This window comes from Caloenas nicobarica, chromosome 17 (genome assembly GCF_036013445.1).
Source record: "Caloenas nicobarica isolate bCalNic1 chromosome 17, bCalNic1.hap1, whole genome shotgun sequence".
NCBI lineage: Eukaryota > Metazoa > Chordata > Aves > Columbiformes > Columbidae > Caloenas > Caloenas nicobarica.
Genome location: NC_088261.1, coordinates 2225813 through 2248051, shown reverse-complemented (window position 1 = coordinate 2248051; position 22239 = coordinate 2225813). Strand labels below are relative to the sequence as shown.

General features: G+C 39.5%; 1 protein-coding gene across 8 annotated transcripts in view; it reads right to left on the bottom strand.

Annotated features, from left to right (window-relative positions):
• The window catches only part of BCAS3 (BCAS3 microtubule associated cell migration factor), a 304791-nt gene that overhangs the window by 239793 nt on the left and 42759 nt on the right, over positions 1-22239 (bottom strand). For all 8 annotated transcript variants that reach the window (XM_065647149.1, XM_065647152.1, XM_065647150.1 and 5 more), the window contains exons 10-13: positions 16205-16281; positions 15368-15451; positions 9263-9433; positions 1112-1205 (exon numbers count right to left, since the gene is read on the bottom strand). In XM_065647149.1, the coding sequence (XP_065503221.1) occupies positions 1112-1205; positions 9263-9433; positions 15368-15451; positions 16205-16281 (426 nt within the window). The remainder of the gene's footprint in view (positions 1-1111; positions 1206-9262; positions 9434-15367; positions 15452-16204; positions 16282-22239) is intronic.

Genomic DNA, 22239 nt, shown 5'->3' with positions numbered 1-22239 from the left:
TTGTATTTATTTCACTTAATTAGCATTGCTTAACTCTAGGTATTATCTTGCAACCAGAATACGAAGCAAAAATATTACTGTTCTGGAATCGGCACAGTCGATTCTCAGTGAAATGCACAGAGTTCAGCAAAAAATTCTCTGAGGTATCAGAAGAAAATTCAGCCAGATGAGAATAGGGTTTTCTGTGTCAAAACCTCCCAGTGAAAACGCTGTGAACCGCACACCACCATTAAAGAGTTCTGACATAACAGATGGGATGTCAGGATCAGACCAACTGGTCAGGAAAAGTGAAAACATAAATGACATACATTTAGTTTTAGCCTTTGAAATGTGACTTTGTCCTCAAGATCTTCATGGCGTTTGCTACATTTCAGAAACCGTTAATTTAGGCAAGTGGAAGCTGTGGATTCAGTGGCCATTTTGCTAGCTGCTGCAATCAGCCAACCCCTCTTCTTTGCTGTCTGTAGATAGACTGGTATACACATTTAAAGTCAAGTTAATACGATTTATTAACAGACAAGATTTGTAGTTTTCTCTGCTGCCCACAGTCATTGTTCATTTAGAAAGAGGAAGGAGAGGAATAGGTACTTTTGAGGAGATTCTTAAAAGTATTTTCAGGTTATAGCTGATTTGGCTCAGGAGAGAGGGTAGAATCACACACTCTTCATCAACCAAACACGTAATGGCAGCGTTAAGTTTAAAAACCAGGGCCAGTGAAATGATTCATTTTGTTTCCATATTTATGGAGGAGTCCAATTCGCATGTGCTGATCCTCTGGATCCCTGCGCATTGGAACACCTGGATACCTGGCTGGACACCCGACAGAGAAAATTCCTTAGTCCTTCTGCTACATCTGCAGTGGCAGACTGAATCTGCTCACATAGAGCACAGTGTGAGAGCTGCTGAAGTTTGAAATTCCCAGAAAAAGACAAATTAACCAGTGTATGACACGTTCAACACTCAACAGCAAAGGTCAAAATCCCTGTAGCAGCAAGGAGATATTTGCACGTATCGCAACACGTATCTCCAAAGCAATGGGACAGATACCTATGGCATTTTACTGGCTCCATCGTGTTTACAACTACCACATTAAAATGGTAAAATAACTTACCACTGGGGTTAAAAGCCATGCAGCAAATCGGCTTTTCATGCGCAGGGAAATGGGCCACGATCCCGTCACTGTCGGAGTCCTCGCTGACCAGGACCTGAACAACACAAACAGAGACACAGGGACGTCAAGAAGTAAAAATACACCTGAGAAAAAATACCAGCTTCATGATACAGAAATTGTTTTATAAGGTGTGCGCAGTGGTATGAATTAGAAATATAACTGCACGTGAACTAAACACAAACTTTAAGTTTTTCAGATACGAGACATGCTCAAATTTGGTTTTTAAACAAAAGGCTTTTTGAAGTTGATAAAACTACTTGGGCCACTCTAAAGCTGACTGAAGACATGCAAAAGGACCTCTAGAGGACACAGGATCCTTCATACCTAAGTGTATGAAAAGGAAAAGATATTCTTAGATTTATAGAAGGGAACCAAAAGATGTGTGGATAAAACATATGCGAGAGCTGTAGAAGTATTTTATTCCTTGGTTACATCATGTCGGAGACTAAATTAATAAAACAATGAGAAAGCTCTGTCAAAAAAGGACTTAAAAGGGTTTCTGTGGTGAGTAAAAACCACCTTCTTAATAAGACAGTGCAAAATTTCCCATTTCAAGTTCAGAATAATTTGTCTGCTGCTTCCAAAATAATCTGAAAGGTTTTTAATACTTCCTATTCCTAACAGATATCAGAATAATTTGAAGATATTTTTATGCTTCAAAAAGAGAAATCATCTTTAAATGTTTAAAGAAGTCACGTAATACGGACGAAGAGGCCTGCGCCTGACTGACTTTAAATGTTCCAATTACTTGGCACTGTCACATAAGCACAATTATGGTTTTGCTTTCCGTTGTCAGCATTTCGTGCTTATTCCAGAACCACTAACCAAAGGGTCTGGAGATCTTCCGAAGAGCTTTTCAAAGAAACTCTTCTTTTCTCAGCCTCTATGAACTGCACTAAATCACCCCTATACATCAGCTTTTCACAGCTTCCACTTTTAGGTAACTCGGTCTTATCCTAAGCATTTTGCTCTAATTAAAGAGACACAATGATGATAAAGTAAAATCATAGACCAGCTTTAAAAAAGAAACAGAAGGGTTGTTTGTTTGGTTTTTATACATCTAGTCTGTTAAACAAAAATATTTAATCTAGAAACAACAGTATCTAAAGCACTGTTAAACAGGTATACAGCCTATTTCACATGCATCATCTTCCACACATTGTAAACTGGATTAATTCAGGGTGGCTTCTGGTTTTTTAAACTAACGATAAATGCACCACTTATTACATGTGTTTGCTATGCCAACTGATTCTATGCTTTAAAATATTACTTTAAATCACTGCTTACAATTATCTTCCTGGAAAAAACACCCTTCACGTTTAATCTAAAAGGAGCTTTTAAAAACCTTTACTTTTCACTGTAAAAGCTGATTTTCAGGTATAACAAAACAGTCCTTATTCTGGCTGTTCCACAATTCCATTGTTTGTCACAGAAACACAAGGAAGAAGCACTTAGTAGCGTAACATCCCATGGAGAATAAAGAAAAGCCACTGTGAGCTGTGGGCACCGAAAACCCTCGCCTGGCTCAGGCAGAGCTTAAATACATCAGTCTCCTGCATCAGCCAAGTTTAAAAAAAAATCCCGCAAAAGCACCTTCATTACTCAAAACTTTGGAAGTCCTTGACTAGTGGAGAATCCACAGTTCAGGTTGTGCCGGTGCCACGGCACCTCCTGCCTTGACAGCTGGTAAGTCGAAAAAGATGCTCATCTTTTTAAAATCAGCATGAAAAAATAAAACTTTGTGGAACACTGGAGAAAAGTACTGATTCTAAGATCACCAACTTGCATTGAAATCTTCGGGCAGCACTGTGAGATTTGTCGTGTCCTTCCCCTGCACTTTTGCAGGGGGCAGTTGGGGAAAACGGATACCACTGGTTAAAATCTCAGCACTATAAAGGAAGGAGGGGGAAAAAAAAAAATCAAAAGGAATTACAGCAGTTGACTTCGCTACATCATCAACCAAAGAAGAGCCTCTTCAGAAATGTTCCTTCCAAACCTGCCATAAAAACGCCTGGTTCTTGTGCCAATTCAGAGCTTGCACGGCCTTACAAACACGTGATTTTCACCATTGGAGACAACCTAAGAAAGACTAAATTTCGCTGATGTAACACAAGATGCTTCAGACTGGAATACATTATTTCTGTATTAGAGATCTTTAAATGGATATACCTGCCTCAGTACGAGGGGGTTTATATAAATTTGGAGAGATCAAACAGGACAGATTTTGTGCAGACAAGGACAAAGACCAGAGCTGTGCAGTCATGAAGAAGAATTCCTGGTCTCCACCACAACAGGCTCCACACATTTCAGAAACCCCTTCGTGCGGAGGCTGAGACGGAAGACACAATCTGCAGAGGTGCTGGAGAGAACCGTGTCCGTAGGTAACAAATAGCACGTTAAATCAATACTGACACTGCACAACCATTTCCTTTCGGCCAGTTTATGGTTTCTTACCACTGAAAAGAGCGGAGTTGGAAATTTTTCTTGGAAGTCGAAACAGCGGTACAAATTGCCTAATAACGCAGGCAAGTGCTGTCGAAACGCTGGAAGCAGCGGCTCATTGAGCTTCCGGCCACACAGAGCGCACAAAGCCCACAGCAATCCCAAGGCTGCAACTTTCTTCACGCCAAACAGGCTTCGTTCGCCAAGGTAGTGCCCTCTAACCACTCTACTATTACAAGTAGAAGACCTTACAAAGTCTTTCATTGAAAAAGGTTCGGAAATCTCAGCACGACTCAATTGCAGAGTCTCTGAGGTTCAGAGGATGCTCCAGTGTCCTACTTGCAGAGCTCCCCATTACAAACAGAAACACCACTTTAAGAAAAACAACCGACAAGGAAGAAACATCGAGGCTCTTCTACTACTCAGCCTATTCGTGACACCCAAATAGTATTTTATCAAGAACGTCATCTTCAAACAAGCTGCCCAGGCGCAGTCTGCCGGCCGCGCTGAGCCCACGCGGCAGCTCCCTCAATCCAGCCCTACTAAAGCTCCACACAACAGCACATCTGAGCGGAGAAGAACCGAGTCCACTTTATCTTAGTCTAAAAGAAAAACAGACAAAACACCTACGGCATCATTACACTTACTATCAGAAAACAGCCTTTGCTTTGAGGCAAGAGATAGCCGAAGCCAAAGCTTTTTTCTCCTATGCCATATTTTTCTTCATTCGCTGTTATCTTCCGTACAGCTGAACAGAAGCCACTAATAATTAGGACTTCAATTATTTTAATCTTTAAAGGCAAATTACACCACTTATCCCAGTGGAGACATGTTTTTAAATAAAACATGAAAGTAACACAAATAAAAATGGACACAAATCTAATCAAGCAGGTCCTACTCTTAATAAAATTAAGAAAGAATAATCCCATCATCGTAAAAACAAATAGGTTTGGCAATATTTATAAATACGAATATTATATAATAAAGAGATCTTTGCATGTGTACTTATTAAGATCCCCATTAATTTAAAGAGCTGAACTCAGGGCAGGGGTCGCTTCAGTTCCTAAGATGTGTGTACAAAAGTATCCCCCCCCATAGCGACCCCCCCAACTTACAGCCAAGGTCAAACATCAGTGGAAAAGGGCTCAAAGTGATAAATCTGGGGCATTAACTACTGCACTCCTTTTAATAGAACCCAGCAGAAACTCAAACCAGCCTTGCGCTCAGCCTGAACCATTTATCTGAGACAAAAATGTCTTCTTGACAAAAACCAGATCTCCTTTAATAAAAGTAAGGCAGACAGTATTATGCTCTGAGGGAATCCTGTTGCTCTTTTTATATTTTATATATAAAAAATTCTTCTGTAATACACGTAGATATAAAAAGTGAGGAAAATTGATGCCAAGTATATGAGCATTAGAACATCAAATTAGCCTTTGTGAAAGCTGTTCTTAGAAATAAAAGCACCGGTGTTAATGACCAGTGGAATTATGTAGGCAGTTAAAGTTTTATTATCAAATACTCTTTACTCTTCAAGCTTCTTTTTGCTTTAGACCAAAGTTTCCCCAACAATTCTTGCTCCTGATAAGCATCTTTATTTGGTTCAATTGTTATCGGCTCCTTACCAAATGAAAATGAACTTTTCAAACCGCAGCAGTCTGCAGTTTTTTTCTGAAAATTCCTCTTTAATGCAATAAAAAGTTAATAGGGAACAGAAAAAAAAAATCACCAATCACATTTTAAAACATAAAACGCTCAACATGTTATCTTGTTTTTAAAAGTTATTTTTAAAATATTTCCTCAAATATTTGCATGTGTTTTGGATGATCTGTGAACGCAACACAATGATAACCCATCAATCACCTCGCTGTATCAAAAGCATTAAGAATCAAGTTTTGTATTTTTTAAATGACCGCATATTTCTCTGTCAACTAAATGTTAGATGTTTAACAGATTTACATTCAGTCACAAAACTGGCGACTTTTGAGAAAGGTCATTATTGCAGACTACATGTGGGTGGCCTAGCTGAAGAATTAATTAAGAATACAGAAACAAAGGTTGAAAGAAAATAATTTTTCTTTAAAACTCAAGCCACTAAAGTCTTACACATTTAATTCCAATTACTGAAAAAGAGGACATCTGTACAGCTTTAGTTTTATCCATTTCAACTAATTAACAGATTCAAATAAATAGTCATTACGTGTAACTGAAAAGTTTGCTAACACTTCATTAGAAGGAAGTTTAAACACGCATACGACCTTGTTAACATATTTTGGTTTACCACAAAGTTACTTGGGCATCTCTGTAAGTATTTCTACTCCTTTTACGAATATATCATGACAGCCAACTTCAATAATTCTCCATTCCTTTGCATTTATTTAATTACTCCATAATTCAAATTTTCTTAAAGCACCATCAATTCTGAAAGTAGGAGCCAACATATAAACAACCGCTGGGTATGAGATTTTACTACAATATCTGCATTCATAGGGATTATTAAAAATATTTTCCCTACAGATTTAACCCTGCAAAATTACATTAGAAGATTTCCTTGGTCTTTAATTGTATGTTTTCAGTGGTAAGGCAGCACTTCAACCTCCGCCATTGTACAGTTCATTAAATGCATTGAGTTCCACCTCATGTTCTTCACATGGGGTATCTTTGAAATGGCAGATACAATAAAAAACTAGTGAGAACTTCGAGCTGTAGTTAGTCCTTCTGCCTTACGTCCAAAACATGTGCCTTAATTGTCCTACTGGCAGATAAATCTGTGCGTTCATACACAGAGAGCAGCTCACTCCACCTTCACAACCTGTGTTGCTGTGCTCAAGGTAAATGGACAAGCACATGCATCACTTTGCAAGCCTTTATATATATATAAAAAAATATAACAACAACCACACACACACAAACCCCGCAGCTGCTCCCCTACTGAAAAAGGGCTTATTTCTCCTTGAAAAGGAGAAATTAATTAATTCAGCCCAGAAGAGACTTGGTAGGCATCCCCAACTCTCACGGTTTCCCAGGCGGTGCAGGAAGAGTGATGGTTGTGCCGGGCAGAGCCACCAGCAGCATCCCCGCCCAGCAAAAATTCTACATTTCAAAGAGGCACCATCCTCACGGAGGAGGCAGGAATGGCACTACGTGGTTCTTTGTACCCTCCAGAGCTCTTATTTCCCACCTGGAATCTGAAAACTGGGATGAAAAACCAGTAACTTTAGAAAAATCACTGCCAGGTAGCAGCAAGAGAACTGAGACTAAACCACGGCGGGAATTGCTGCACGGTGATTCCTTCCTCTAAAACACAGGTGAGCTGCGCTCGGCGTTGCTCAGTCACTCTTATTTCAAACGAAGCGTCAGGAATAACGTACTTTGGATGACGACTATCAGCAAAACAATTTGCCACAGAAAAGTAAAATAATTTCAGAAATTAATGCTGTGAGAAAGAAACTACGTAGCTCAAAGAGCCGCACGGATTTCACGTCATCACGATGCCTAACGAGGAGTTTATATTGAAGCACGTGAGCCACCGCGATTCGCTCGGCGAGATTCCTGGCGTCATTTAGAGGTCAGACTTGCCAAAACGCTTTCCTGAACTGAAGCTCCAATCAATTCTGGGCCGGGAACCAGCCAGCGGGTCCCCGTTCGCCCGCTCTGCCCGCACAGGGTCCCCGACACTCATGCAAGTGCCACTGTCAGAAGCTGCACAAAAAACTTTACCTTTCCACCTGAAAATAGAAACGCAGCTGAGCGATGGACAAGAACTCAGTTGGGATCACGAGCACGCGTGACACCCCTTGTGTCAGGAGGTTCTTTACTGGGGCAGAGCTGAATGACAGCCTGTATTTAGACCATGCACAAAATGTAGCTATTTTTAATCAACTTTCTTTTTGCTGGATGCAGATTTTAGTAAAAAACAAGATTGTTAAAAGGTCTCCTGTATCACAAAACAATGCAAAAGAAAGATTCCTCTATTTTTCCTGGAAAAAAGGAAATATAATGCTAATTCTGAAAGCAGATCTGAGCACTGAAAATAAATTATTAATTTAATAGCATTTTAAAACTTCAGATCACAAAAATATGAATGAGATACAAACAATTAGGATTTCTAACTTAAAGCCTCCTTCCCAAGAGATTCAAGACAAAAATTCTTTTACTGGAACTGATGGCTTATTTATGTTACAGCAGCAGTATTTGGACAAGACAAGCGTTATCATTTTTACAACTCCTTTTCCATAATGCCCTTTCGGCTTGATGGCTCCCGACTATTGTTAAGGTCAGAGGACAAGTTCATAAAAACCCTAAATCATCCATAACAAGACTTAAAAATCTAAGCTATGGCATTGCTTTTCCCCAGGCCTCTGCGGAGGAATCACAGCTCAGACAATGACCGTCAGAAATCACGACCACAGTAAACGAGGCTTCATCAGAAATTTATGAAGCAAAATTTTTCTTCTCTCGCTCTCTATCTTCTTCTGGCAGTACAACAAGAGCCAAAAGACCTTTATTTCCAGGAAACAAAAACAAACCCCAATGGTCAAACTCATTTTAAGACCTGACTCTGTAGTAGCTTATAAAGACGACATTCTTTTTTCCATTCTCTCCTTTATTTTAATTTTGCAAGAAAAGGCCTATAACATTATATGAATAATCCCCTGTCAACGGAACATTACTTGGCTAAGTACTCGAGGAACAACCACAGCTCAAACAGTATCCTGGGGATTTTGTTTGGTTTGTGTGTTTTAAACTAAAACATCTTATTTTCCTCTCAGGTAGGAAAAGAAAATAAGTTGATTACTGATTTATCTTTCATACTTTACTAAATTACCTCCAACAAGCATCATAAAGACAGGGGAAAACACAAAGAAAGAAATTGTTTTTTCTTTTTTAAATTCAAGAAATGTGAACATTAGGAAAAACATTTTGTAAAATTGTTACAGAATAAGAAAGCGTATGTGAGTCCCGCATAAACACTGATTCCAGGATCAAACACTTAAAAATGAAATCATTGACAGAAATAAACAAAACGTGGATATCTTCTGCCATAAAAACAGTCCAAAACACCAATCTGAAGTGTGGGTGATAAGGGTATGGATTTTGTAACGATCGATTTTGCCTGAAACACAGTACCGTATACTATTAGTGAAACACTACATATGCCTCACAAAACAGCATCGTGCTTGATGACATTTTCATTTTGAAATTTATGTAAAGTTATAAGGTTTTATACTTAATATCCAACTTCACTCATCATCTTTTTTAAGCTGTAATTCAACAATTTGCCGTATTTCTAGACAATCACATTTTCCAGCCACATTATATATTAATAAATATAATCAGACTACTATACATTCCAACTGATCAGCATAAATCAATGTCAATTATGAACAAGTGTTAGAGAGACAAAATCTGACACTTCACACTTGATGTTGTCAAAGTGCCACATAAATAAGTTCTGCGGACAATATATATTTTGGCTTAATTTCAGTACCAAATAAGACTTTATCACAGCTGCGTGTGTCTGTAAAAGTTTTTGACCAAACAAAAAAACTCATCTATTTTTCATTTTCAAAAGCATAAATTCCATTTTCCTGAGATTTCCATGAAAATGAAAGCACATTCTGTTTCTTTGTGTGCGAACTGCATTACCTGCCCTTCTGCGACGGTCTCGGTGTCGATGATGGTGACAATTCCCGGCACCAAAGGGCTGCGGCGGATGTTGCTATGAGCTAAAATCTCTTCTTCGGTGGCTCCCGACGGCAGCGTCCCCGTCAGCTGCGTCACCACCTTCCCAACCATCGTAAGTCCAGTCTTGATCGTCTAGAAAGAGAACCAGGAAATAACATTTAGGGCTGGTTTTTGGACCCATCTTCAGTTTCTTCTCAACACAATTAATACAACGAGATTGTGCGCACCAGAACCACACAAATGCTTTTACAAGGGATATATAAGCTGCAAAAGGCTGTAAGGAACAGAAGTGTCTCGAAAATATTTAGCATCCTATCAAGTTGTAGTATTCACCTTTATTTTGGAATTAAATGCTTCCAAAACGTTATTGAAAAAATAAATATTTTAAAGTTGCCTAAATGATACTTTTTTTTCTTTCTTTAACTTTCTTATTTATTTATTCCAGGAGGTGCAGAGCATGGGTAGTTAGAAGAATCAAATGATGAAGCCAAGATGGGGGTGTGGACAGTGTTACCCAGAGAAATCCTTACAGCCCATAGTGGTTAATGCTGAAATAGTTATGACTTCTGCACAAGCGTGAGAGACAAGGAGTTTGGCCTCGGGTAGATCTGACAGACACATTCCTTTGTTTCTCAGCAATTATGCCTTTTGCAGCACTAAAACTGAATATGGGACTCAAACTCGGCAAAATTAAAAAGGTACTAGAAGGGACAGCTCTGGACAAAGCACATGCAGATCCCATTAAAAATAACATGACTTTCCATAGCCTGTGTGTTTGCCAGACGCGGGTTTGAAAACATATTCATTGCACCAGCTTTTATTATCTAAAAATGCCGAGGATTGTTTTTACGTTATTTGATTTGGAGAAAGTGGGGCAGTGTGCACAGTAGGAGAGAGATAGGTTTTAAAAAAATAAAAATAAGAAAATCCAAGCTACAACTTTAAATACTTTCTCTCCTTGAATCAAGGACTGCACCTTACTCGCCTATAAAGAACTGAGCAGATTTATTATGCAATATAAATAAGAAGTAGCAAAAGAGATCAGAATGGAATGACACTATAACAAGCCAATTCTTAACTAAAAAGACAAGCTGAGCTGCCTGCTAAATTGAAAAAAAAAAATGTACAGATCACAGGCTGAAACCAAGAAGCAGCCACAAATCAATTGCAACTGCTTTGTTTAGTGCTAAAATCTCAAACTGCAGTGATTAGAAAACACATTAGTGTTCATCAATTAGCAGCCAAACGTTTGTTTTAATAATTCATAGGAAATGACTTACACAAAGTCTGTTAGTGTGTTGTCAGGAAAACCTCTGAAGGGCCAACAGAACGAGGCGCCACACGGTATTGACGGCGCATCCCGCCAGGAAGGCTGATTAACCTCTGAGCTGCCTCGGCTGATGGACTCGCCCATTACTGCTAATGGAGGCGCTACCACTGAAATCGAGCCGGGCCTTTAGCACAGGAATGTCTTTGGGGTTTAGTGTCTTTAGCAATATCCTGCCATTTGCTTCTTCGTCTTTCTTTTTATACTCGGATACAACAGATGAGGATAAAATTTTAACAGGGGCAAATTGAGAACACTGAGAAATGTGACATAAAGCAGATGACGGTATCTGAGGACCAGACCCAGAGCAGGCCCAACGCCATCACAGGAATGCAGCTCGACAGGCCCTTTCCTCACAAAAACTGACAAGGCCGCTTTCTGGCCAGGAGTTAAAATCATAGCAAACGCTCCGGTAGTTTATACATCAAGAAAGAGAAATCAGTATAGAAATACTATTAATATACAGCAAAATACCTACACAAGTTAAAAGAGCAAGAATTGTAACCGACCTGTTTTAGAAAATATCTTTAATATTATAACTAGAGAAATCAGATGACAAAGTGACAGGTATAAAAGTACAGCTCTCTAGGAAAAAAAAAAAACCACCACGCTTATCTAGCCAAACCAATTCCCATTACACGTTGGCCTGGGACTGCAGGAGTACTGAGAAGTCCAAGGTGTACAACGACATGGCCGAGGCCATTAGCTCCGAAATATCAGCGCAAAACCATTACGGCACTTACTTCTTGGTGCTGTGTGTATATTTGCAAAAACTTCGCTGGTAATCTTTAACCTTTCCCATGCCATATCAGCTGTCCCTTCCATCCATTAGCGCTAATGACCTTGCTCTCACATAAGCTGTTAGTACTCATTAAGAAGTTATCAGGTAACAAGAGAAAACAGATGCAGCCTTTGCTAAATCACTTTACCACTATAGGATTAAAAGATATGGAGAAAGAATCAACTAAAGAAGTTATGAGGTGAGAAGAACTTGGTTTATAATTTGACGCTAGACATTTGACAGACCCAATACATTTTAAATGAAACAGGTTAAAGTTTGCACTGTCCCAGGTCCTTTGTCATTGATGGGAACCTGCCAGTGCACACTCGGTGACATTTTCTTATAAATAAAATTAAAATATTCGATTCCATTCCCTCTGTGAGCAATTATGCACATTGCGCAAACACACAAGTTATTTGTGTGCTCATGTGTACCCTATCTACTTAAAAATAAGACTGTTCACATCCATTCAAAGAAAGACATATATTTAATTAAAATAAATGTATGCACTCATACCTCATTTAATTGAAAAATAAGTACAACTTTAATTAGATGAGAAAAATAAAATGCATCATTCAGTGCCTGTTAGGCTATTTTGTTCCAACAAAGGTCTTACATCCTTTCAGTGAGAAAACAACATATTGTTCCTGTTTCTCATAATAAATACATTTTACATTATTTATTTGTTTACAAATGAAAAATCTATAGAAAGCAGAAAGAGATATCAAAAAAATATGCCTGGGTAATCAACAATATGAAAGCCTCATGGTTAGTTTGAGCAAAATGAACATACAATCAATTAGAGATTCAAGTTCCAACTAAATGTTTGCTGCAATGCTCACGCTTTGTGAAGATGTTTCTCCTTCCTGCTCTTGCCATATGTTCTGAAAAGAGGTTGGACGGGGAAGAAACCTTTAGGAAATTATCTGAACCAGCAAGTGGGGCTGCTGGGAGATACGAGGACGGGGAAGGTTTGTGTGAGCCCCACGAGAAGAGAGCGGGAACGTGACTCCCCACGACCAACCTCTGTCTTTGCGAAAAATTAACCTCAGTTGGAATCTTGACACATTTGCTATTTCCAGAAATTTTCTGCTTGGTCAGGTTCCAAAAATTATGAGAGAATGTGGGGAAAAGAGAATAAGCGACTGAGCTGGAAGAAATGTCTGTGTTTTTCCAGCAACAGCAGAAAGCACCACTCTTGCAAGATACATCTAACGAGAAATAGGAAAAAAGTCCAACTTTCAAAATAAAATCCTTCTAGGGATTAGAAAAATCAAATTGGAAGATGACGTAAAGGAATTTTTCATAATGTTACCAGAATAACAAGAGTTTTGGCACCAGTAAGCAACACGCTCCAACATGACCATGATTTTGACCTCAGTATTCTCAGTCAACAGAAGAGCTTCTGACTCCTGCGTTATTTGATTAAGGAAGAAATTTATTTGCTGCATCGAGTATAGTCCAGAGCAGCACATCGCACTGAGGACAAACCCACCACTCACTACAGGACATTCAGAACCATTTGTCATCAAAGGGAACACTATTAAAGTAAATATTCTGTACTGCCATTGAGACCTTCCAGAAAGGATCTGAAAGGTAATTCTCCAAAGTGACCCTGTTGAAATGACTCTTTGCTCTCAGCTTTATCCTTTGCCTTTATACGAAGGTTCTTTCACTTCCTTCAATAAGAAACAGGAAGCCAAACAGAGAAAAGGCTGGAACCCAAGATAATCTGACAAAACAAGAACCTTTATGGAACCACTTCTGAAGCAAAAAGCAGCAGTGTAAGGAGCAGAAAACATCTTTTTTCAAAATGCTAATACAATATCTCTGCTGATCAAAGCAAATGACTCGCAAACCACTGCAGGCTGAGAAGATACGGCAGCAGCAGGGGTTGATAAATGAAGAATTACTTAAGCAAGAAGTAAAGTTTACGGTGAGGTAATGAGATGGACAAACTGTAACAGATATTTGGAGTGTATATTTGCCAACAAGAAAGTCAGCATTTCAGTTATCAGAGATGAAAACTTGATAGATAGTAAGCCAAGATTCAATGAAATCGGCAATAAATTAAACATTTCAGATTTAGTGTTGTGCACTCAGCCAGGAATAACAAATTAATGCAGTAAGGCTGAGATATACTCAAGTCCCAAAATGTGCAAATATTTAAAACTATATGAGTATTAATCTTGTCTGTTACAGTTCTATCTATCAGCCAGCTGACAGCAAAAGCAATTTCCTAGGCAAAATACAAAGCAGTACAGAGATTGTGCCCTTACGATTATCCATCTTCCTAACTTTCGCCATTACTTTATCTCTGTACAGAGGCTAACAACCTTTTTCTTTCTTATGATTAGAAATACATTTTCTCTTCGGTAGCTATTCACATGATGCAATATCACTATTTCAGTGTTCGTATATGCTCAGCTTAACGTGGGAATTTCAGGCCTATGATCCTTGGCTCAGGAGGTAAAGTCATCACCTGGTCCTTACTGGCTTTAAAACCCAGTTATCCACGGTCTGTGGGGGTACGAGCTATAAAAGACATCCTCCTTTTTTATATCTTTAATAAATTAAACAGAATATTGCTTAGTTTTCAATGCCTATGGGAATGCTTTGACAACCACCACACGGGTTAAGAAAGCTCCGGCCTGTTCCTCACTTGTGCCCTGGCCCTTTGTGAGATTTTACCACATCTGATCAGAACTGTGGCTGATCACGCCAAGCCAGTTGGTTTTTCAGACTTATTTGTGCTATAAAAACCATGCTAATGATGCTGAGATTCAAGGAGTCTGAGGAGATTTTTTTCCCCCTTTTTATTTGTTTGTTGCTCATGGTGAAAGTATGCAAAGAGACACAGCAAATTTCAGATGTCTTCAGATGACCGGCAATTCAAGCTGCCCTCAACAATGTAAAAACCTGTGATTTTTCTCCTCCTCCAGCCACAGCGAGACTGTGTCCAGAGCTCTGCTGATGGGATCTGTTTGGTTTTCTGTTTTGTTTTCACATGGGATGGCATCCTCTGGCCCTCTTTGTGGGTTCTTGTAACTGCTGTTTTCTCCAGCGCCGCTGAGCTTTCTGCTCTGCGCTGTCATTTAATTCCTATTATTAGATTTGTTTTGTTGTGTACATCAGGAATGAAAAGGCTAGTGGTTAACAAAGCTTGTAATCAGCACAAAGTTTGCCAGACAATGCCAAAACTCGCTCGGGGTGTGTGTGTGTGAGAAAAAGAAATTACTTGGCAAAATGCTGCAGGCAAGCCCTCAAGGAAAGGAGTGAGGTGTGGGAACAGTGAAACAACAGTTCTGCGCACGCTTTGGCTCGTTGGAGATTTTTCCAAGCCATGGTCTTTGATATTCTGAAAACTCAGATATTTCTCTGAAAACAGATGGATATTATAATGTCATCTGAACCAAGAAAACTAGGCAATGGAGCCTAGATATCAACAGTCACTAATAAACTCTAACCTTCAAAAAAAGCTGCCAGGTGATTAATTGGCTCCAGTACTCACGGTAATCCTTCAGAGAGATTAAAACGTATAATACTAGTGTGACTGAGTCCAAAAAGCACTCGTAAAGTCAGTTTTCATGATGCTAAAAGTCTAATAATTCACAATGTTCACTTCTAATCACGTGAACTTGTAATATTATGAATAGCACTATACAAATCCATTTTATTATGATTTTTCTGTAACAGACATCACTAATATGAATAACTATTTGTAATAAATAACATTTTTAAAAAATCAGGTTCAGTAGGACAGGGATACTTTGTGAAAAACATCGGCTACTCAGCGCTTTGCAGGATCAGGACCACATCCACGGCGCTAACGGCCGCATGTTTCTTAAATGTGCTTCCAACTTAGAGAATGGGGGGGCGATGACACACAGTACAATTCAGCAGGGAAACCTAATAATTATGTGACACGATAACCTCTCCCGGCAGCAGATGTACTCACTTTGGCAGCACTAATGACTGTGGCCGTGTAAGACTGAATGTTGTCTCCACAGGCTCCGCCACGGGACTGATGGCATCGGATCAGCTGTGAGAAGAAAGACAGCGACCAAGTCAGTACTATTAAACTACAAACCCCAACCCCATTACCAGAGCTCTTATTTATCATGTACAGTGTGGTGTGTTTTTTCCTACAAATAGCAAAAAGCCCTGCTGAGACACTTAACCCCTTTTTCTAATCTTCTGGGTGCCACCCAGACTGTCGCGTCCTCAACTCCAGTTTTCAATTACAAGATGAGTAGTCGCTAAGAATTCATAAACTTTGAAATGGTGGGATTTTAGGTCTGGCAGCAATACCACAAATAAATTTAAATAAATATAATCAAAAGCCTTAGCCATGTATATGTAACATTAAATATCAGACATTCTAAGAATCCCAGTGTGGCTTTCCCCTCCTCTTTATGACTGGCAAGCAAAGAAATGACAAAGGGGAAGAGCTACTTTCAGCTTTCCGTTTAACAGATTAAAGGAATGTACATGGGGTTTACTCTGTATTGCCTTCCTTCAAAATTAATAAATCGAAACAAGACTCTTGTACCTGCCATCAACCGACGGAAGCAGTTTTTGCCTTTGAACTCTAACAAACAATAGAATCTGTGCTTCTGAATAATAAAATAGCAAAAAACTAGAGATATGTTGTTCATACAGAGAATGTGTTGCCTGTTTAACGGTTTTAGCTAGACTAGTTTAGCTTTCCTAGTAATCTAGAAACAGAGAGAAGTGTTGTTTTTTGGTTTGTGTTTTGTTCTTGTTTTTGTTTTTTTAATTAATCCTTCCTTACCTTATTTTCTGCGTAAGCAAGCCAACGGCTTCCAAGAGCAATGGGGTTCATGTTTGGCCCTGGACAGGGATAGCAGCCTGAAAAGTTTTAAAAGGCAACATTAAGAAATATCTTAATGACTTCTTACAAAGAATGTTATTTATTGCCAAGAAAGCAGAGTCTAAACAGAAACCTTTCAATCGCTAATATCACTCAGTAAATGCTTGCATTTTCGGTCCTAAAGATAAGACTGTGGTTAGATGAGTTATTTTGAACAGTTAATTATGTGCAAATACTCATTTCTCCTTATGTTTGCATTTTTTTAATGCCATTTTGATACAGTGGGGTGAGGGGGATATTTAAGTTTGACTGGATTCATTCTGCATCTTCATATTTTAATTAATTTTACTTGATTGACGTCTTTCTGTTGGTCAACAGTCGCAGTTCACTTCAAGCTCTTGCAGATTTTTGTGGTATGAAAGAGTGTTTTGTGCTTTTGGTGATATTTTTAACAACTCTCCAGACAAGCCCTTAGCCTCTCAAAATACTTTTGCACACACTTAACTTTACAAAGTGAGATAATTTGCAATTCCTTTAAAATCAGTGGCAAAGGTTCCATTATCCACCTGCTTTTCATTACCTTTATATATCATTAAAAATAGATATATACACATGCACAGAAATGAAATATTAATAAAATAGAGAATTATTCCTTTGGATTAACAGGTAAAAATATCTCTAATAGAAAGCCACCGAAAACAGCTGTGAATGAAAATATGGCAAGGCTTAAAATGAATCAGGCCCATGCTAAATGCAATTTTCTATACAGTCCAAGTTAAAAAACAAAACACACAACAGCAAAATGCCTTGAGAAACAACCACCAAGGATATCACACTATTTGCTATTAAATTTAAAAATACAGAGTTTTAAATTCTTGAAAATAATTAAACAGAAATGAAAAGATGAGGTGTGCAACAGCATTTCCTAGACCTGAATCCATTCCGGTGCGGTAAAACATCCAGACAAAAAAGAAATACTGCAGAAGTGGGGAGAGACGGGGGGGAAGGAGGGGACTATCAAGTGAATGGTTAATCTCAGTTTTCATCAGCTCTTAGGCTAATATAGACACTTCAGTGATTCATACTCTCTCACTGGTTGGCCAAGAAACAAACCATTTCAAAGGCGCCCATGTGTGTCTCATTTCGGAGAGCCCTGGTTTGCTGATCCCGTATCACAGGCCGGAGGAGCACAGAGATCAGGCGAAACACGTAACCAACAACTGCGATTTATTGCATAAAATCCTACACTGCATTCTGAGAGGCAACGTATTAGAAATAAAACCCAGCTAGCTAAGCTTCTATTTCCCCAAAGTCTGTGTTGGGCTCTTGATACTCATCTGCCAACCAAAGAGGGGGGAAAAAAAGAAAAAAAGAAAAAAAGAAAAAAAAAATATCAAACCTCTTCGCCACCTCCTTTTTACAAATATCAGGGACTTTTCATACAAATATCAGGGACTTTTCATACACGTCCCCAAATTGTCCGGAACATTTACTGAGCACAACAGACTTTTAAGTTCAGTGGTATTATTTTCATGCCTGCAAAATGACAAAAAAGGTGCATGGGAGGGTGTTAACGAAGCACATAGGTCCAGGTTTATATTGATATTTGACAGCACTTAAGGACACTTTTGATGGCATTTTGCTGGGCACGTGCACAAACAGCTGCTCGACTGTTCCTGCTGGCCAAGATAAACAGCTCCTTATTTCATTTTTTAGAGCAGAGCAGGGAGGGTATTGCAAAATACGAAAGATCATAGCAAGCTATTTCAAAGGTCATAAAGCGATGGAAGGAGAAAAGCAACAATTCATCCAATTAAACCCATCTCGGGCCAGGAAAGCAAAACCAAGTGACTATTTCGTGTGGCCTTATCACTGCCTTGATCTCAGGAAGGAAAACAAACTCTGAAGAGATGATGCCACAATTGTTATTGCATTCCAGAAGTGCATAAAATGTGGGTAGCCAGAGCCTCTTAAGGAACAAAGCAAGCAAAAAAAAAAAGGTTGTAAATACAGCCCCAGGTTGTAAATACAAACATGTTCTTCCGATGACATTATAGATCAGGACCAGTCAAGTTTGAATGCTGAATTTTGCTTCAGCAATTCTTATCTGGGCCAGTAAAGAACATTCAGGTCCCCCAAGCTTTATTTATTTTTCTTCCCTTTTATGCATAAGATGTAGCATTAAAGGCTGTGGGATGGCAGCCCTCATCACAGAAACTTCCACAGCCACTTCAGAGTCAGTCACCTGCGTTTCCCAAACTCCACGAGCACCTCACAACATCCTGGTGGCAGAAAATAAAAAGGCAGCATCAGCCAAGGGATGCGCTGGCACGGCAAACTCAGGCAATTCAGCAGCTCTGAGCAACAAGAAAGGTCTTGCTTGGAAAAAGGAGTAAAGGAAGAACTGCAAAAGGTATTACTCTTCAAACAAAATTTAAAAAAAAAAAAAATCAAATAAAAAAAGTAAAGTTATCTCAGAAAAATTGCAGCTGTCTCCACCAAAGCCACTACGGGCGGTGGTTTGTTCCACGGAGTGGACTCCGTCAGTCGGACACAGCTCCACACACAAACCAGCCAGTTCTAATAATAACCTCCAGAGAGGTCAACAATTCAGCTCGGGACTAAACTTGACTCTGCGATACAAAAACCGGCGTAAAAAAAGAGCTACTTCCTCCCTTTCTTTTCTTTGCAAGTCTCTGCATTTTGGAAACTTGCAGCAGCAGAAGGATAAACAAAGGGTTATACTTTATGGGAAGGAAAAGCAAATTGTTTTTCTGCTTTCCAAAAAAACAGCTGGAGTCAGCAGAACATCATCTACTGGGCAAATGAAAAAACAGACACGGCGTGACCTACCGAGCTTGGCCATCCACTCCTTACCGGCCTCATTCCCTTAAAGATTAACTTCTATTTCTACTAAACTTCAAAACAACTGAGGAAAAATCCATTCTAAGCAACAACAGCAGCAATTTTAGCATGCTTACAAGAGGAATGAACATAATGAGAACACAGAACTAACTGTCAAGAAGAGCAAAGTTTCCAAGTTTTAATGACAGCACGGAGAGGTCATCCAAGAAGTGATCGCTCAGGAAAGTCCTTCCAAAAGTACAGCAACCCAAGCAAGTGCTAAAAAACATCTGATCTCAGAACAAACTCTACTTGGACTATCACCCACAAAGATATAGGGGAAAACCTACTGGAAACTATTTTAAAAGGTTTTAAGTACATAGTTACTCTCCCCCTCTGTTTTACTGAGAATACAGGAATCCTAGAAGTTACTTAATGTTCTCCAAAGAGCTATACAGATGTTGCTTAATGAGTCAGCAAAGAGAAGGCACGTTTATTTTACATTATTTTTCGATTACTTTTACAAAAGTCTCTACCACCCTTCGGAGGTTCATATCCATATGCCCATAATAAACAGAATCACCTCCTCTCATTCTGAAAACTCACAGTCTGCACTTCTCTGACTATCGTATCGATCTGCGCTCCTACAGAAAACTGAGGCTCTGGGCTTTTTCTGAAATTGCTTTGAAAAAGCTCATTCTGCAGCTCCGGTAAGGGCAGCGGAATACACGGACAGCAACACGTTCCTCTCCTCCCGCTGAGCTTTTACACAAACGGCACGTCGGGTAAATGCTGTTAGAGGAACACGCTATTGAAAGTTTAAAGATTAAGCCGATAAAAAACAAAACATGCCACTGTGAAAACTTGAATCATTCGGGCCAGCACAGCTCTTCATCAAGCTCCAGTGCTTTTTCATGAGGAAAAAAAAGCTTAAAAAAAAAAAATCATCTATATACATGTATGAAGACTTATATAAACGCAAAAGCTCAGTATGGGATGGAGAGTTGGGGGCTGAACACTGCGGGGATTCCTGATACCCACAGAAACCTGGCAGCCTGTGCTTCCCACCCAAGCACACGGCCTTTGGAATCCCACAGGCGCTTGCATTCTAACGGCATCGAACCTTCAACAGCTCAGCATTCAGGAGGAGCCCGATCCTGCAGAGCCAACCCACGTTTCAGGTGTGTCCTACCCGTGTGCCCTGCTCGCCCACCTACGGGTGACGGATGTGCCCTAAGGCACTTTGTGTGTATACCACATATAACACATACCGACATGACCTGTTCAAAAAAATCCGCAATGCAGGTAGAGGACCAGTATTTTAATAACCATTTTGCCCAGAAGTGAGCACTGTCATAGTTAAGACTCTCATTTTTTCACTTGGTCCTTCTTTAGAAATACCCTGCACAGCCCAAACGGCTCCATTAACAACGAGCTAAAGACAAACTTATCATGGCAAAGTACTCAGACCTAAAAATGCAGCAGAAGGCAACATTTCTGCCCAGAAAACCCCAGCACTAACGGTCAGAACTTGCCTGAACGAAGCCAGAACTTATTTTCGGTTTACATAACGATGGAACTGAACGCGGGCTCCTTATCTCAAGTACAGCTGCAGTTCCTTCTCAGACCTCGCTAAAACATGGTGAACTGTTGCAAATTAACGTGTGAATTAATAAAGCTAAGAGAATGAAAAAGCCAAATCAGAAGCACCCAGAACAACGCTGCTTTTTTCTTCAAACACATCCCAACAAGTTTACCTTAACACACTACTAGTTGTTTCTTAATTCCACAGCATATTTTACGGACCTTTATTCTCTACACCTATTTTTTTAGTCCACGAGGGTAGAAAAAAAAAAATTCAATCTGTTTGTGATATTTGACAGGCTTTCATCCCCTCTGTCTTGACTTTGTTTTTACTTTTTAATGAAAACCATTTTAGTAAGTTCTTTTCTGACTTTTTTTCTACCCCCTGCCAGTTTAACAGGAAAACTTCATTTTCCATCATTTTCCCTGCTTTGTTTTCCCCCGTCCTCTCTGCACTGATGCACACTCATCGTTTTTTTTGGTATCAGTATTGAGAATTATCTTCATACAACTTGTTAAAACGGATGCTGTGAGCAAGGCACACCAGTGCTGCCCAGCCTCATTCCAAGCTCCTTTTCTGCGTTCATACAGCACGTGGCCATGGACAATATTATTATAAAACCTTCTTAGGATTCCGTCTCTAATCCCGAACCGCGGGAGACGCCGCATCCCTTTGGAGGCCGCTGAGCAGGCGGCGGCGCTGGGCGGCTCACCTGCCGCCCAAGGCCAAACCGAGTCCAAAAACCTCCCTGAGACAGCAAATTCCTGGACAAACGACGATTTTTCCGCTTCTGCGTGTGGAGAGGTTCGAGATGACACGTGCCACCTTCGGCGTGTAGTATTTTTAAGTAGTTTTCTGAGCAAATGCCAAAATGCGTAACGCTCTTCAAAATTATTTGCCTTTAATCATTCGAGGTATTTGCCAGATACCACTTTAAAAAGCTGTGAAGCAGCGGTATTTTGTATTTTTAAATAAATAGCTACATTAACCCGCCTAAGCCACGCTACTTTTCAGTCACTGGATGTAGCTCATAATCAATTGGTATTTTTTTTTCTTGTTCTTATGAAATATCCAGCACTCTATGGCAATGAAATTGCAAAACCTCATTCTTAAGCCTTGCAATCCAAAGCAGCCAGAAACCAGATCTGTGACAGAGAATATACAATAAATAACGAGTAGAGTGATACTTGGTTGCAAAAGTATTGTTTATTCCAAGGAAAACAAATCATAGAAGTTGTTTTATCTAATATTTTTTGTTTGGGCCTTTTTTTTTTTTTTTTACTGTCACCAAGCAAACTGAATGTACTTGTTTATAAACCGTATAAAGTAATATTGTTTATAAATTCCTCTGGGTCCCTTCTAGATGAAAGGCCCTATGTAAATGTTATTACTCTCGCACTGTCACATACTTTCCCAAACTCTTCTATTGTTCTTGTACTTCCTTCTGTTTAAGTATCACCCATAAAAACGGAGCAAAAGAGCAAAGCAGCAGGATTGCGCCCCACTGGGAAACCACGCTCGCCAGCCAGGCCTTTTGCTTTATATCATAACGGCATTAGCGGTACTA